Genomic DNA, 14,835 nt, shown 5'->3' on the forward strand with positions numbered 1-14,835 from the left:
ACTTACTTATCCTTTCTGATTGGGTCTTTGTTCTTCGTGCACACTTCAGTCTTAGGGGCCAATTACCATGGTTTTAGGGAATCCTTTCCGTTTTCTTTGTTTTATTGCTTCCTTTTGTCCATCGATCATAACCTGCGTCTGTCGGTCACACCAGGGAAAACAGAGTAAGGCTGCCTAATAGGGCAGGGCGTGCCTTCCTCACCCTGACTCTCCTAAAGCACCGGCGGCGAGGTGTTAGTAACCATCCTCTGCTACCATAATTGTGAAAAATGCCAATCACTTGTTTTTAGAATTTTAAAAGTTTAATAGTAATAAAATGGTTATAAAAATAGTAATATAATTAGAGTAATAAAAATTTGGACAATTTGAATTAGGACAATACGAGACAATAAAAACAAAGAGTTACAGACAGTCCAGGTACCTTTTTCTGGGCAAAATAAGTCCGAAAAAGGACACACGTTAACAGAGGATTAACCCTTAAAAGCAATAGTCTGTTACATATTCATACATCTCAGACATGATGCATAAATTCCATTCAAACAAAGGATTCTGTCTGGTCAATGTCAACTTCTTCCTCTGAATCCTAATGGCATCTTCAGAGCTGAGGGAGGTGGGAAGAACTCAATAAGGGAGCAATAAATTCTTTTTTTCTGAAAGATTCAGGTGTCCTGTGGCTGCTATCTCAGTGCGAGTCCTCTCTTAAAAAAATGTATCTTACATAGTATAGTTTCTATTTTAACATTATGTTATAACCTAAAACTATATTTAACACACTACTTAAGAAAATTAATATAGCATAACTTTCTAACATAACAAATATAATATTCATTTTAATATTTGCAAAAAGCCAATCATAAAATACGCATTTTTCACAGTTGATTCCTAAAAGTCTCACTCCTCTCTCTGGGAAGGTGTTTCTTATACTGAATTAAACAAAATCAAAGTTATAAACACTGGAGTAGTCTCTCTCAAGGAGCACTCTTTATAAAATATTTTCTAAGGTTTTACTCTTTACACCTTGAGAGCACTTAGTGTTTAACAATTTACAAATCGCAAACTTGCAAATTATAAAGTTTAAAAACTGATTCCTATAGTTTTGATTTATTTGGTTAATTTGGAACGAATGCACAGTAATATATTTCAAGGGGAAAGAAGACTATAGGAGAAAAAAACATTTTCAAAAATACAATAAATAGTTGTTTTCATCTAAAAGCAAAGTGCAATGTAGAATTTTTCAGTTGAAAACAGCTTACAGCATAAGGCTTTAAACATTTTCTGATTGGTTATAGTGAAAGTATTATTTAAGTAATGTAATAAAATGATATTATGTATTAATTGAAGCTAAAAATATAAATTTATGCTTATGGCTATAACTTCCTTTTTAATGCTCCATAATGGGCATCTAGGAAAGGAAATAACTAGTTTTTCAGGAAAAAAAATGTGTTTTGTTATACTCATGGTATTTAAGTAACTTTATAAATGTTTTCAGGGTATTTTTTTAATGTGTAAGAAGAAAGAAAAAAGTTTAAAAAAATAAATTAATGTTAGGCAAGATCATAACAAACTTACTTCTTTGTACAGAATATTAAACACTAGCTAATGCTTAAGACAAATAAAATTGCATCACTTTTATATTTTTCACAAATGTACGGAATTCACATAGTTTTATTTTCTTTTTTTTTTAAAAAAAGAATGTTTAAATAAAGCATGAACTTTTTTTCGTTAAGAATACTATTAGTTCTGAGGAGAAGAGAGGTAATAGAAAGAGTATAAACAGTTTATATCAATAAAAGGTAACTTACCTCAGTGATTTGTATAAAAATAAGTAGGTTTTTTTAAACTTGTTTAACAAGAGAATTTAGAAGAGAGGGCATTAAGGCTATTTGATGATAAGAGTTAGCTTGTCAAAGACTTTGAGTTTTAAGTTAATAAGAAATGAGATAAAATCTTTGAGCTTTATAGTAGGGTTTGACAGCTGCTGTGATTGTTTTTGTAATGCTAATAAGATTAACAACAGTAAGCTAATTCTTTTAAAATATTAACAATGATAGGGCATGCTTTTTGGTTTTCACAGTAGTTTTATATAATATTACTATTATTTAAAATTATTTCATTTGCTTATGTTGAATTTTTGTGTAGTTTGCTTAAAAAGGTAGGTTAGGTCTCATAAGTAGCTTTTAACTAGTGTTTTAAAGGGGACTCAGTATCACAAACAAAAGTAAAGTAGTAATAAACATGGTTTAAAGGAACTGTTTTCAATGGAACTATAGTGTGTTTCTTAAAGCACTCTTTGCGAATGGAATATATAGTTTATTTGTAAAATTTTTAGTAGGTTGTTAGAAGATAATAACTGAAACTATTCATGATTAGTATTGCTTTTAATAAGTTGTTTATCTTAAGTTATTGTATTTTTAAAGGAATATAAGAAAACTTTAAAGGCAAAAACTCAAGATGTTAGTGGGGGCTTTGAATTTGGAAAGAAAAACTGAAAATAGCTCCTGACATCCTTATTTGTCAGTTTCTTAAGTGTCTTTGAAAACTTTTAGGTCCCTCTGATGACAGTTTTGTTTTAAATGTCCTTTTTCTTTGCAATAATGACAGATCGGGCTTTGGTGGCTGGATTTCCTTTTACTCTCTTTAGAGACTTTTTCCTTTTTTTTTTTTTTTTTGCACTGACTGGTGTCTCACTTCTTTATGGGAGTGGGTTCTTACAAGTTGGTTTTCCCCCATAACGGCAGCTGCCATTATTTTAGTTACTGTCCTTACTCCCTTCTCATCTTTTTGCATATGTATACTTTTTGCACTTATTTTAATAGATCATTTAGCTTCTTGTTTTATTAACTTGGCTTAGTATGAATGATGGAAGTTATCTTCAATAAGGCTTGTCTAGTTACTGTATTATGATTTGTATTTGAATATTGCTTTTTTTTTTTTTTAATTTCTCTAGCTCCTTGGCTGGGGCTTTCCTATTATTCTGCTGTTCAGCAAATGTCTCGCAGGCACTCCGAGCCCACGGGATTGTTTCTTCAAACCCCCTAATAACCACTGTTCCACAGTTTTCCATGTTTTGCTTTTCCTTGGGGGTCCTCTTATGGCTTGGCCTGTGTCTCATTCTCTGATTTCTGAGGACTAACTGCTGTTTTTTGCACACTATTTTAATTATCTTTGCTTGTTGGGACTCAGTCACTGTCTCTCCCAAAGCAGTTTTTATCTTTGGATTGTTTACTTTTTACAGTTTTATAGAAATTAAGATGTTTCAATGCCTGATTTCTGATTCTTAATTTACTCTTTCACACTCTCGGAATCAGGCCGTCTGTTGTGTGGATGTTTAGTACTATTTCTTATGATAGATTTTACACTCACACTATATTCAAAAGTTCACATTTGAGTCTACAACTTAAACAGAAAATTACAACCCAAAATCTTTACATTCATCAATTTCACAATATGTAAAACATATATACTATCTTCATTTTCTATTCACACATTCACACAACACTAAGGTACCTCTGTTATTTAATATGGTGTTAATATATTTTTTTAATAGGTCCTATCTATTAAAATGCTTTAAATTTCTTCAGAACCCCCTCTTTTATAATGCTTCTTTATGTGGAATAACTTCTACTAAACTCTCGATTTGAGTCTCCTTGGATAAGGATCAGAACCTCTTCATGTCCCACCTTTTGCAGCTTGCTGTTCTAACTACTGTTTCACACACAAACATCCTTAATTACTCCGGTGACTCACCCAGCCATATACTTAAGCACGGACTTACAGTATCAGGTTTAAGCTCCAATGTACATCAAGTCTGGGCCCAGTGCAGTACTGACTAGAGCTGTTGTTCCTACACGCGGAATCGAGTTATAGTAATTTCTTACCATTTTTCTGGGATTCACTTGGTCCCCCCCTTTTGCTTTGTCCCTTTGCTGGCTGGTCCCCTCGTGGGGAGATGGAACTGCAGGTAGATGGACTCCTCACTCTCTTCGCAGATCTGGATGGTCCAGTCCATGTCTCACACACACACCATTCACTCTCCCGGTATTAGCATTCCCCCCTGCCACATCCTGCACTATACTTACCTGTATAGGTCATCGTGCACAGTTTAGGGGCTGACAATTGCCGAGGTTTCTTGGGGAACCTTTTCTTCCCCTTTTCTTTTTATCCCTTTTATCTACTGAGTGTCAGACCTGCTATCACCAATAACATCAGGAGAAGCTCGGTTGAGCTGCTGAACTAAGCAGGGCGCCTCTCACTCGGGATCTCCTGGAGTTATGGAAATGAGGTGCTATCTCGGTGGAACCTCCAAATTGTGAGAAGCACGGTTTACTATTTAAAATTTTTATAAAAGTTCATTAAAGGATAAAAGGGATAAAATCTAGCGCTGGGGTGCTTGGCTATTTGCCAAAAGTATGCTGTTAACTTAAACTATGTTCTCTATATATTGTTATATTACAGGGGGTACGTGTATATTCTTAAGAGTTTAAACATATTTAAACATTCTTTTGAGTTTAGATGTTCTTTTGCTTGGTTTTTGTCGGTTCTTTTGCTTCTTTTCTGCCTCTATCAGGGTCAGGATTGAAAGTGCTCGAGACAGTATTTCGTGTTCAGACTCAGATGTTTATTATTTCTTATCTATACCACAGTCTTAAAGCTGTGAGTTCTACAGTATTTTACTAACAGGCTACAAAAATGGTCCTGTATCTATTTCTACGAGGTCTTTTAAAGAAAAACTATCCAATTAAGAAGTGAAACCTACATTTTTTTTTTTACTTTTAACCTAATAACTAATCACTCGTGTCCCACAATGTGGACTTTTCTGTCCAATTACAAAATACCACCCAAACCCATGAAGAAGAACAACCAGCCACCGCCCTAAAACATCCATCTTAGCTTTATATATATTACTATATTCTAAAATCTTGTGAGAAATGACTGATCACTTAAGGAATTTAAAGGGTTTATTAAACCTTAACAAAAATACAACAAAAGGACTAAATAAGAAAAAGCAGGCCAGGAAGCTGCCCTCGTGGCTCCCTACCACGTGGCTGGCTCATCTTCAGGATGGATGCTTCGCCTTTTATACTCCTGGGTGTTGCATCAGCCAACCCTGGCCCCTCCCAAAGTCTTTCAGTCAACTCTTCTTTGATGTTTATTGGTGGAGATTGCTTTCTTGCAACTTGATTGGCAGGTCAGGTGTTGTCATGCTGTGCAGCCTCCCCCCCCCCAGCAACAAGCTTTTCCATTCCCAGCTGCCCCATGTAAGGGGCACACATGCACACCTTCTTTGTACCTGTCCTAGACAACCCAGGCTGTCTGATGGCAACAATGGCAGGGGGGGGTGTGGGGGTGTGGAAGGGAACTATGGGGAGAACAGAGGACATTTAAATTACAATAACATAACTATACATCAATAAAGCTTCTCTTAATAGTCACACAATATTCATCCCTTAATAGCAAGAGCAAATCATCTCATTACCCATCTGTAAGAACCTTAAACTCTAAGTTTTCCACCATGTGATATTATACACTTCTATTCAAACTACACACCCATAATCCCAGTTATATCATTCAATTTTGGAAGCCTTTTCCATGGCCTCAGGTCAAATGTAGTGTTCTCTTGAGGGTCTGTGCCTTTCAGCACAGAAAGTCTAAAATTCTCAGCATCCAGGGTTCCAACAGGTTTTAACTTTTGACTTGTCTTCATGCTATCTTATAGATTAAACTAATATATTTTATTTCTTCTTGTGGTTCCATCCTGTTGTATTTTCACTCCCTGATAACGTGGGTCAATAATTTTTTTTTTTTTTTTCTGGTTTCTGTTTCTGTTATCTTGTCTTTCAGATAAGATAGTCCCCGAATGTGGGAAATCACCTAATTATTTTACACTATTTTCTGAGTTAGTTACACGAAAAAGCATTTCAACATTTTACAGCCTCTATTATGCTATGGTCTAAAATAGTAGATATTATATTACTCTTTATAAAAGCTATATGGTGCATACATAAACTGACAGATTATACTATATCAAAAGCAGTAATTACAAATTGTACTATATCAGGATTTTTGTGATCAATAATAACTTGCAAAACAAAAGTTAATACATAAATGTGAAAGCCAATAACTATATTTCTTATTTATAATAATAGGTATAAAAAGTTATGATTCAGGTTATATAAGTATAGAAAATTATGATTCAGGTTATACTGATATGAGGTTATATTGATATCCTATAACTCGAGCTATATAAGCACCTTGTAACTTTGACCTAAGTTATATAGGCATCAAAAGAAACTTAAATTGCAGGCGTGACCACCTCCGCCCCCCCAAGATGTGTTGTTTTGCAGCCGAGCGCATGGCTCGAGAGACGAAGGGGAAAATGGCGCCAGCCCCCCTTCCCCCCCCTTGCCATCCGGCGGAGGCAACTCCGTCAGCGAATGCCGTTGGCACACTCAGATGGCTGGCACTCAGTTAAGGGCTAGAACTTGTGGAGGGACTTTGCCCTGCTCTCATTAGGGCAGTTGGCTGACAGGCTGGGGCGACTCAGACTGGAGCAGAGCCGCTCCTCTCTGCTCCACTCGGCCCAGAGCTTCGAGTGCAGACGGGCACTCCCAGAATTTGCCCCTAGGCATTCCAAGACCAAGAAACACATGATCTCAAAAAAAAAAAAAAAAAAATCCAAAAAACAAAACCACCAAAAACCCAAAGGAACAAAGGAATGCCTCCGCGTTGAGCAAATGCCACGGGGTAAAAAAAAAAAAGCTCTGCTTGGGCAACCCTGCTTTAAAAAAGGGACCCCCCCCTGCCTGCCCTGCGATTCTCTTTCTGGCCACAGGGTCTTAAAGAGACAGTAACAATTTTTGGGCACAGATAGATATGGAATATAATAACATTTTGGGTTATCCAGGACAACAAGCAGCAAGTTTTATAACAAAACCTGGTAGCCATATTTATTCTGATAGTGAAGAGAGGGTGCATTGGTATAAATGTCATTATTTGGGTGTGTTTATCAGTCCACATATGTACTTGTGTATTGTCAATTAACAGTAGAAAAACTGAAAAAGTCTCCTTGCTATTTCTAATGTAAAATACATCAAAAACTTTATTTAAAAATAAGCCAAGTTGTTTTTCTTTTCTGATCATTTCCATGAGACCATTCTGAAGAAGGTGCAGGAAAACTGTTTCCGCTGAATAGGAAATAATTTTAAAAGCTTTTAAAAAGTCATTGTTGCATCATGTAAATCAGAACTTCATGAAGAAGCTGAATTCTTTTCACAACTTGTTTATTGGTTTGCTCTTTTTGTTCCCTGCTTATAATTGAACCCCTCCTGAGTGTGTTTTTCCTCAACACCTGAGATTAATTAGGATGCATTCAATTCACTTTGGCATTCTGTTATCTTTCAGTGTTCTGGGGTTTGGAGGTTTTTTTTGTTTTTAAGGTGTAGAGGGGCAAACTTCTAAAATTTTAATTAATTTTATATAATTTTAATTGATGCAGTATATGGATTTTAAAAAACAGAGCTGAGGCTTTTTTTTTCTTGATGCTTTTCTCTCCTGTTACATAAAAGGGTATGAAAATAGTGTGTTATGCCACTTGCTGTTAGGTTATCAAAATGAAAACATGGTATTTTAGAATGATATGAAGAAATACTATCTTGGAGAGATGTTGTGAGAATTTATGTAATTTAACTTTGCTCCCTGGACCTGACATCAGAAGCAGTAGTGGTGAGTTGTGTTAATACTAGCTTTTTATCTGATAATAGAGTTTATAATTAGGAAATGACCATTGGGATATTTGCAGTTTTGAGATTGTGATGATCTTCCTCTACTAATCCTCTTGGAGTCAATGTCAGTGCATTCTTTCAATAACATAGTTTCTATAAAATTTTCTGCATTTGCACTGAACTATGAAAAGCTTGTTTAAATTGATCCTAAAGGAGGACTTCAATGAAAATATTGCATGTGTTGTACACACTAGATATTATCATGAAGGCCTTTAATTTACTACTTTTACTACTGAAGTGATGGATGTTTTTGTGGGCCTTGACAGATGAAAAGATGATGATGCCCTTATCTAAATTAATAGCAGAGTACCAAAATGACACAGAGAAAATTGCAAAAACCTTTAGAAGATAATGAAGGTTTTTCCTGACCCAGGCAGTGTGACTGATTGATTTACAGTACAGAGTTTGAACTTCCAAAAGGAAGAAGCTGAAGAGATGATGCAACATAAAATTAAGATATAGTTAAAGTTATTCTGTACTTCAAAATAGAAGACCTAAATTTCTGCTCTTGGATATGTTTGTGTTGTGAAAAATGGTTCTGGTATTCTTCAGAATTTAATTATTAGAAACTATAAAAATAAACACAAAAGCCAGGGAGGGGTGGTGTTATGTGTTGATGGTGGTGTGTGGTTTTGTGTGACTTGTGGGACGGTCTGCTGTGGACTTTGCTTTGTTGTTTTCACAAACTATACTATTTAACCTTGAGAATGTTTTGAACCAAGCTTTCGAACAGTGGAAAAAAGTGATTAAAAAGAATTTGTATCCTAACAAATTATCATTTTGAGTGCTTAACTGGATTTTATTTTACTTTAACTTTCACTTTGAATGATTACTGCCTTTCTAAAGATATAAATATGCTTAAAATTGAGTCTTATTGTACATCAGCTCCATAAAAGCTTCTTGGTTGAATTCCTTTCGTTGTTGGGGGCTATAGCAACAAATCTGTATCGTTAAACCAATGTGAAATTATTGCTGTTTTCAAGCAATTTTCTTTGTTCACAGGTGTCAGCTGTGATGCATGTTTAAAAGGAAATTTTCGAGGTCGCAGATACAAGTGTTTAATTTGCTACGATTACGATTTGTGTGCAACTTGTTATGAGAGTGGTGCAACAACAACAAGGCATACAACTGACCATCCAATGCAGTGCATACTAACAAGAGTAGATTTTGGTAAGTAATAATTTATTTATATTAAAGCTGTTTGCAGTAGTTAAATCTTGTATTTTATTTCACTACTTGGGAACTTTTCCCCCTCCAAATAGCATGCTGAAAATCATAGCAAATTCCTGTCTCCTGATAAAATGCTTGTTCTGTCTTTGGTTCGAGCATATGAAAGATGTTTTATTCTTTTGGGTTAAGTGTTTTGGCACACAGCACATTATCAGGCTATTAGATAGCTATCTGATAAAAAGGATTGCTCCTAAATTAACTTTCAATTCAAAAGGTGCAACAAAACTACATGCACCCACCCCTCCTTCCCTCAATATGTTCTACCAGAAAGTACCATGATGAAAAAGAGAAATAATAGTGAGAGTATAGGGAAAATGTTGTTTTGTAATTTCATCAGGGGTTGTTAATGCAGCAAGCGTGGTAGGCTGTACTGAATGTGGAAGACTAGTGGCAAGGGCTGAGAAGTAGTCCTCTAAATTACTGGTTTTCTTCCCTGAGTCGTTTCTATCGCATCATATTTATAACATGAGTATTATAATTCAGGATATACTTTCATAGCAAATCTTTGCATTTAAAACATTGGATGCTTATTTCTTCATATACCTGTTTTAAGCCTACAAGGCTGTCTTGGTTCAGGGCAAATTTGGGAGAGAACCCTCAAAGGGGTTTTTCTAGAAAAGCAGATTTACTTGGCCTTTCTTCTAACTGGTTCAGGAAAAAACACTTCTTTGGAGAAAAGTGGAAAAAACCGGTTTATTAAACAATAAAACTTAAACTATATTAAACAATAAAACCTTTTGCTGCTCTACAAGAGATGATAAATTCAGAAAAGTTTCTTTTTTGGATTGCAGCTTGGCTTATTCAGTCTCTTATCAGTCCTTCTGGCATTGGAAATGTTGCAGCCCAGGCTCGGCCTGGTGGGCTACAGGTGCAAGCTGACGGTGCTCTTCTGGGTGTTCAGTTTAGAGCATGTTTAAACAGGTCTAAAGAAAAGGAAACAAAAACCATAGTCTAGGGAACTTCTTTGCCTTAGCTAGCTAAAACTAACTAAAATAAAGGAGAGTTCTGTCCTGCTGTCTGTTTGCTGTCTGCTGTCTGTTTAAACATCTACCCCAGCACTGTTAGACAGGGTGTTAGGAGGAGTTGTGTTTTAGTGCTTATTACTTTTGAGGTGGTTTGGACTTTTTTATAGGCTGTTAAAATTTTCTTTTCTGTTGGAGTATAGTTGGATTTAGACTTTCTGTAGCTTCAACTTTAAAATTTTAGTGGTCGGCCCGGCCTTGAGTCTTACTAGGTACTTTTTGCTAAAGGCTTTAGGACAAACTATGGCTCTTGGTTGAAGAGTAGAGCATGTTTTTTGCATCTGGTCTTGTCTTGACTGGGCTAAGGGTTATTGTATGAGCAATCTCCTGCTTGATTTGGGCAAAGGTTTGTTGTTGTTTAGGGCTTCAGTGGAAAGTGTTTTTCTTGTGGGTGATTAGATAGAGAGGGCTCACAATCTGGTTGTACTCAGGAATGTGTATTCTCTAAAAACTTATGGCGCTTAGGAAAGCTTGTGTTTCTTTTTTGTTGGATGGTGGAGACATTGTTGTGATCTTGTTGATGACATTGGTGGGAATCTGACATTGTCTATCTTGCGACTTTACTCTTAGAAACTGGATTTTTTGAGCAGGTCTCTTGGCTTTGTTTTTCTTGATGGTAAAGCTGGTTTTTAGGAGAATTTGGATGATTTTTTTCTTTTTTTAAACACTTCTGCTGTCTTTACACAATGATGTGATTAATATATTGTAGATGTTCTGGAGCTTCATTCTTTTTTAGTGTAGTCTGGATCAGTTTATGGTAGATGGTGAGGTTGTGTTTCTACTCTTGAGGTAGTTGGTTTAAGGTGTATTGTATGCTTCTTTAGGTGAAGGCAAACTGAGGTTTGCATTCTGCTGCCAGAGGAATGGAGAAAAATGTATTTGTAATATCAATAGTGATGTATTACTTGGTTGTTTTGGACTCTAGCTCGTATTGGAGTTTTAGCATGTCCGGCACAGCAGCATTTAGTGGTGGAGTCACTTCATTTAATGCACGGTAGTCTACAGTTAATCTCTATTCTCTTTTAGATTTATGTATAGGCTAAGTAGGGCTGTTGAAGGGTGAGTGGGTTTTGTTGACTACCTCTTGGCTTTCTAGCTTATGGATTATTTTGTGGATGGGGATTACAGCATCTTGAATTGTTTGGTACTGTTGGCAATATACTGTTGAGGTGGTAATTGGTACTCGTTGCTCTTCTACTTTTAGGAGTCTTATTGCAGATGGGTTTTCTGATAGTCTAGGTAAGGTGTTTAATTGTTTGATGCCTTCTGTCTTTATAGCTGCTATTCTAAATGTTTATCTGAGTTTTTTGGCGTTTTTGAAATATCTACTTTGGAGGAAGTTTATGCTTAAAATGCATGGGGCTTTTGGGCTAGTTACAATAGGGTGTTTCTTTTACTCACTTCTAGTCAGGCTTACCTCAGCTTTTACTAAAGTAAAATTTTGTGATCTCTTTGTCACACCAGTAATAGAAACAGATTCTGCCCCCAAATCTTGATTGGATTAATGTGCACTGTGTACTAGTGTCGACTAAAGCTTTATATTTTTGTGGTTTAGATGTGTCAGGCGTCAGGCTAATGAATCGATACAGTCTTAAAAACACGGTTTTCTCTAGCCTCTACTTGGCTAGAGGCAGGGCCCTTCTAAGCCTGGTTATGCTTCTTTCCCTGGGTATATGTCTTGGAGGTTTTTTTAAGGGGATAGAAAATATTGTCATCATCATCATATATGGCAGTTTGGTTATGGGTTACTGGTGCTGCTTCCCTATTGGTGGAACTTCTTTGAGTCTTGCTTTTCTTTAATTCATGTACTTGTTGTGTTAGAGCAGTAGTAAATTTTCTATTTTATCTCTTTGTCGTGGTTTAGGGCAAATTTGGAGGAGAATTTCCAAATTAGGGCTCCTCCAGTAAGCAAACCCACACAGCCCCTCCCCCCAACCGGTTCAGGAAGGATTCCTGGGAGAGGAGTGGAAAGAACCTGTTTATTTAACAAGCACAGCACCCCCCAGCACACAAAATGAACAATACCGGATGACACCACTCTGAAAAAGATGACAAATTCAGAAAGTCTCTCTTGAGGGGTGGTCACTCTGTTCTCAGTCCCTCTGGCGCTGGGGCTGCTGCTGCTGCAGGCCAGAAGGTGCAGGATCTTGGTGTTTCTCAGGTCCCAGTCTGGAGCAGGTTCGAAATGATCAGAAAAAGGAAAGGAGAAACCGTCCAGGAAGAAATTGGACAGTTTAGCTGAACTAGCTAAAGAGCAAAAGCAAGCAGAAGCGAAGCAAGCAAGAGCGAGAGAGCAAAAGCAAAAAGCAAAAGCAGCAAAAGCAAAAGCTGCAGTCTCTGTGTCCCGCCAGGCTGATAAGAAAACCAAAACAAAACTTTCCCTCTTCAGAGCCGGTCTTAAAGGTACAGAACATAATATCCAACATTAACAGAACACATGAATGGGGATACAAGCATCATAACGTCACCCTAGGACATTCCACCCCTTATCCCCATATCATCAACATACTACCACACATCATGCATTTATTCACACAAAATTTCCATCTGCTCCCCCAAAATTTACAAGCAATACCCATCATGCCCTCATCACATCCCCACACTGGACCACTGAATCCAGGCCCTGTAGAGAGCTTTTTGGATAATTGGTTAGCTGAGAAAGGACATTCCGATGTGATACCGATGGATAAGGGTAAGAGAAACAAGCTGGGAACTGAGCAAGCGGTGCCCAATTACTGACGAAGGTCACAGTGACCTTCTCTAAAACGGGAAGACGGGGGAGAAAATTGCTTGCCAGAAAATGTAGTTATCCCAAGGTAGAGAAATTAGAAGAATGTACACATAGGAGCAAAATAATTGTTAAGAGATAGAAGTAGGTGTGTTTGATCATAGTGTGCTTTAACCAATAATGAGCTCAGATTTTGCAATATGCATAAGCTTCATTAACACTAATATAAAAATGTGTAAGCTTTCAATAAACTTCGAGATTTGCTATTCATCGCATATGGTGTGTCGCATCTCTCCCGCCGTTACGACAAATGGTGACCCCGGACGTGTTCCTTCGGGACTAGCCACGGTCGGAGGCGTAAAAGTCAAGTGCAGGTCCTTTCGCGGCTGGGGACGGCAAAAAACACCGCTGAAAAAGGAAGGTGTTCACGGCCCCGGGTGACCTCAGAGGAGAGCCCGGCTGCTACGTGCTGCCGGACCTGAATAGAGCCGCAAGAAGCGCGCAATCGTCGTTAAAATGGATAAAGACAGGCAAGCAGCATATGATTTATTTACTGACTTTTTACGAGGGCGTCAGATTAGAGGGATAGATTTACAGAAAGAACTTCCTGGGTTGTTAGCTTATGGGTGTGCACAGGGGTTTTTTCGTAATCCGCATACAGTGCATGAGTTGTCGGAATGGCGTATATTCGGGGATAAGCTGTGGCGTGCAATCATAGATGAGGATAAGACCGCGAGAGAGTTGGGAAATTTATGGCGAGTCGTGCATGCTGAATTCTTGGAATACCAGGCAGAGGAAAGAGCTGCCCAGCAAACTAGTGCAGCCCGTGAAAGCAACAGGAGTTGCAGAGACTGGTTTGGGTCCCCGCCGATACAAGCTCCTGCTCTAAACAGCAGCTCCCTGCAGCTATCGGCTTCTGCCGCGGGCAGCAGCCCCCCCGCGCGTACTCCAGCCGTGCCGTCCGCGCCGCCTGCCCCGGTGTTAAACCCTGCACCGCCTCCGCCTCCTCCCGCTCCGGACCCGCACCCTCCGCCGCCCTGCCGCAGCGCACAGCCCGCAGCCGCCCCGCCGGAGAGGCTCGTGCCGGCCCCGGCCCTGGGCGACTCAGCAGCTCCCCCCCGTGCGGAAGCGGGCTCCGGTGAGTCCGCCCGCCCCGCGGCTGCCCAGCGCAGTTCTGCTTCCCGGCCACCAGCTCTCCACGCCCGGACACAGATAGCAGCTATCACCACTTCGGCTAAACCTGCCTTCAGCCCGCAACCGCCGGGAGCCTCGGAGTAGACCTAGCAACAGCAGCAGACAGTGACTTTGGTGACTGTTCACCCACAAAAGTCCCAACGAGAGTAAAGAGACCACTCATTATTGATGGATTATCTGTGAGAGTTTTGCTTTTAGGACATTTCTCGGCTACAGTATTGGGATTGTTTGTTTTATCTAGAATAATGGACGCTGGCTATGTAGGGGAGAGTTCTATTATGCTGTATATTCTTTTTCCACCTATGCGAATCGAACAATGAACTGTTAGATGAACTTTGACCTTTGTTAAAGGGAACTAATCCAGCACAGCCTGTTCGTATAACCCCTGAACGGGCTGAAACACTGCAGCAGATATTAGACCGTGTTACACAAGGCAGTGTTCAGAGACGTGATTTTGATCTCCCTGTACAGCTGACAGTTTGGTGTAGACAAAAATTTTTACTGAGTGCACTTACTCAGCATAACAGAAAAACGGGGGAGATATGGGCCTTGGAATGGATATCTCCTCCACTTCAACAACATAAAACTCTTCTTCAGAAAATTGACATTTTAACTGATTTGCTCAAAAAGGGTCGTGATAGGACAGTGGAGTTAGATTTGATGCCCAAAAAGATCACTAAAGTCCTTATCGGATGCTATAACTGCTTACACAGATGCAAGAGGAAAATCCAAACAACTGTTACTCATTGTATACATTTATATGTTTAGAAAACTGGACTGGATGTCATGTAACATTTAGAATTATAATTTAACCTGAATGTTAGTTTGCACAAAAAAAAAACTCCCTCTAAACAACAAAAACAACAAAACTTCCACTCAA

The 14,835-nt window shown here is 38.4% G+C and overlaps 1 protein-coding gene across 2 annotated transcripts in view; it reads left to right on the forward strand.

The window, feature by feature from the left end:
- The window catches only part of LOC129132412 (E3 ubiquitin-protein ligase KCMF1-like), a 127,739-nt gene that overhangs the window by 72,700 nt on the left and 40,204 nt on the right, over window positions 1-14,835 (forward strand). For both annotated transcript variants that reach the window (XM_077193172.1, XM_054651476.1), the window contains exon 2: window positions 8,784-8,951. In XM_077193172.1, coding sequence (XP_077049287.1) covers window positions 8,921-8,951 — 31 coding nt within the window. In that variant the 5' untranslated portion in view covers window positions 8,784-8,920. The remainder of the gene's footprint in view (window positions 1-8,783; window positions 8,952-14,835) is intronic.

The sequence above is a fragment of the Agelaius phoeniceus genome, chromosome W, assembly GCF_051311805.1.
Source record: "Agelaius phoeniceus isolate bAgePho1 chromosome W, bAgePho1.hap1, whole genome shotgun sequence".
Classification (NCBI taxonomy): domain Eukaryota; kingdom Metazoa; phylum Chordata; class Aves; order Passeriformes; family Icteridae; genus Agelaius; species Agelaius phoeniceus.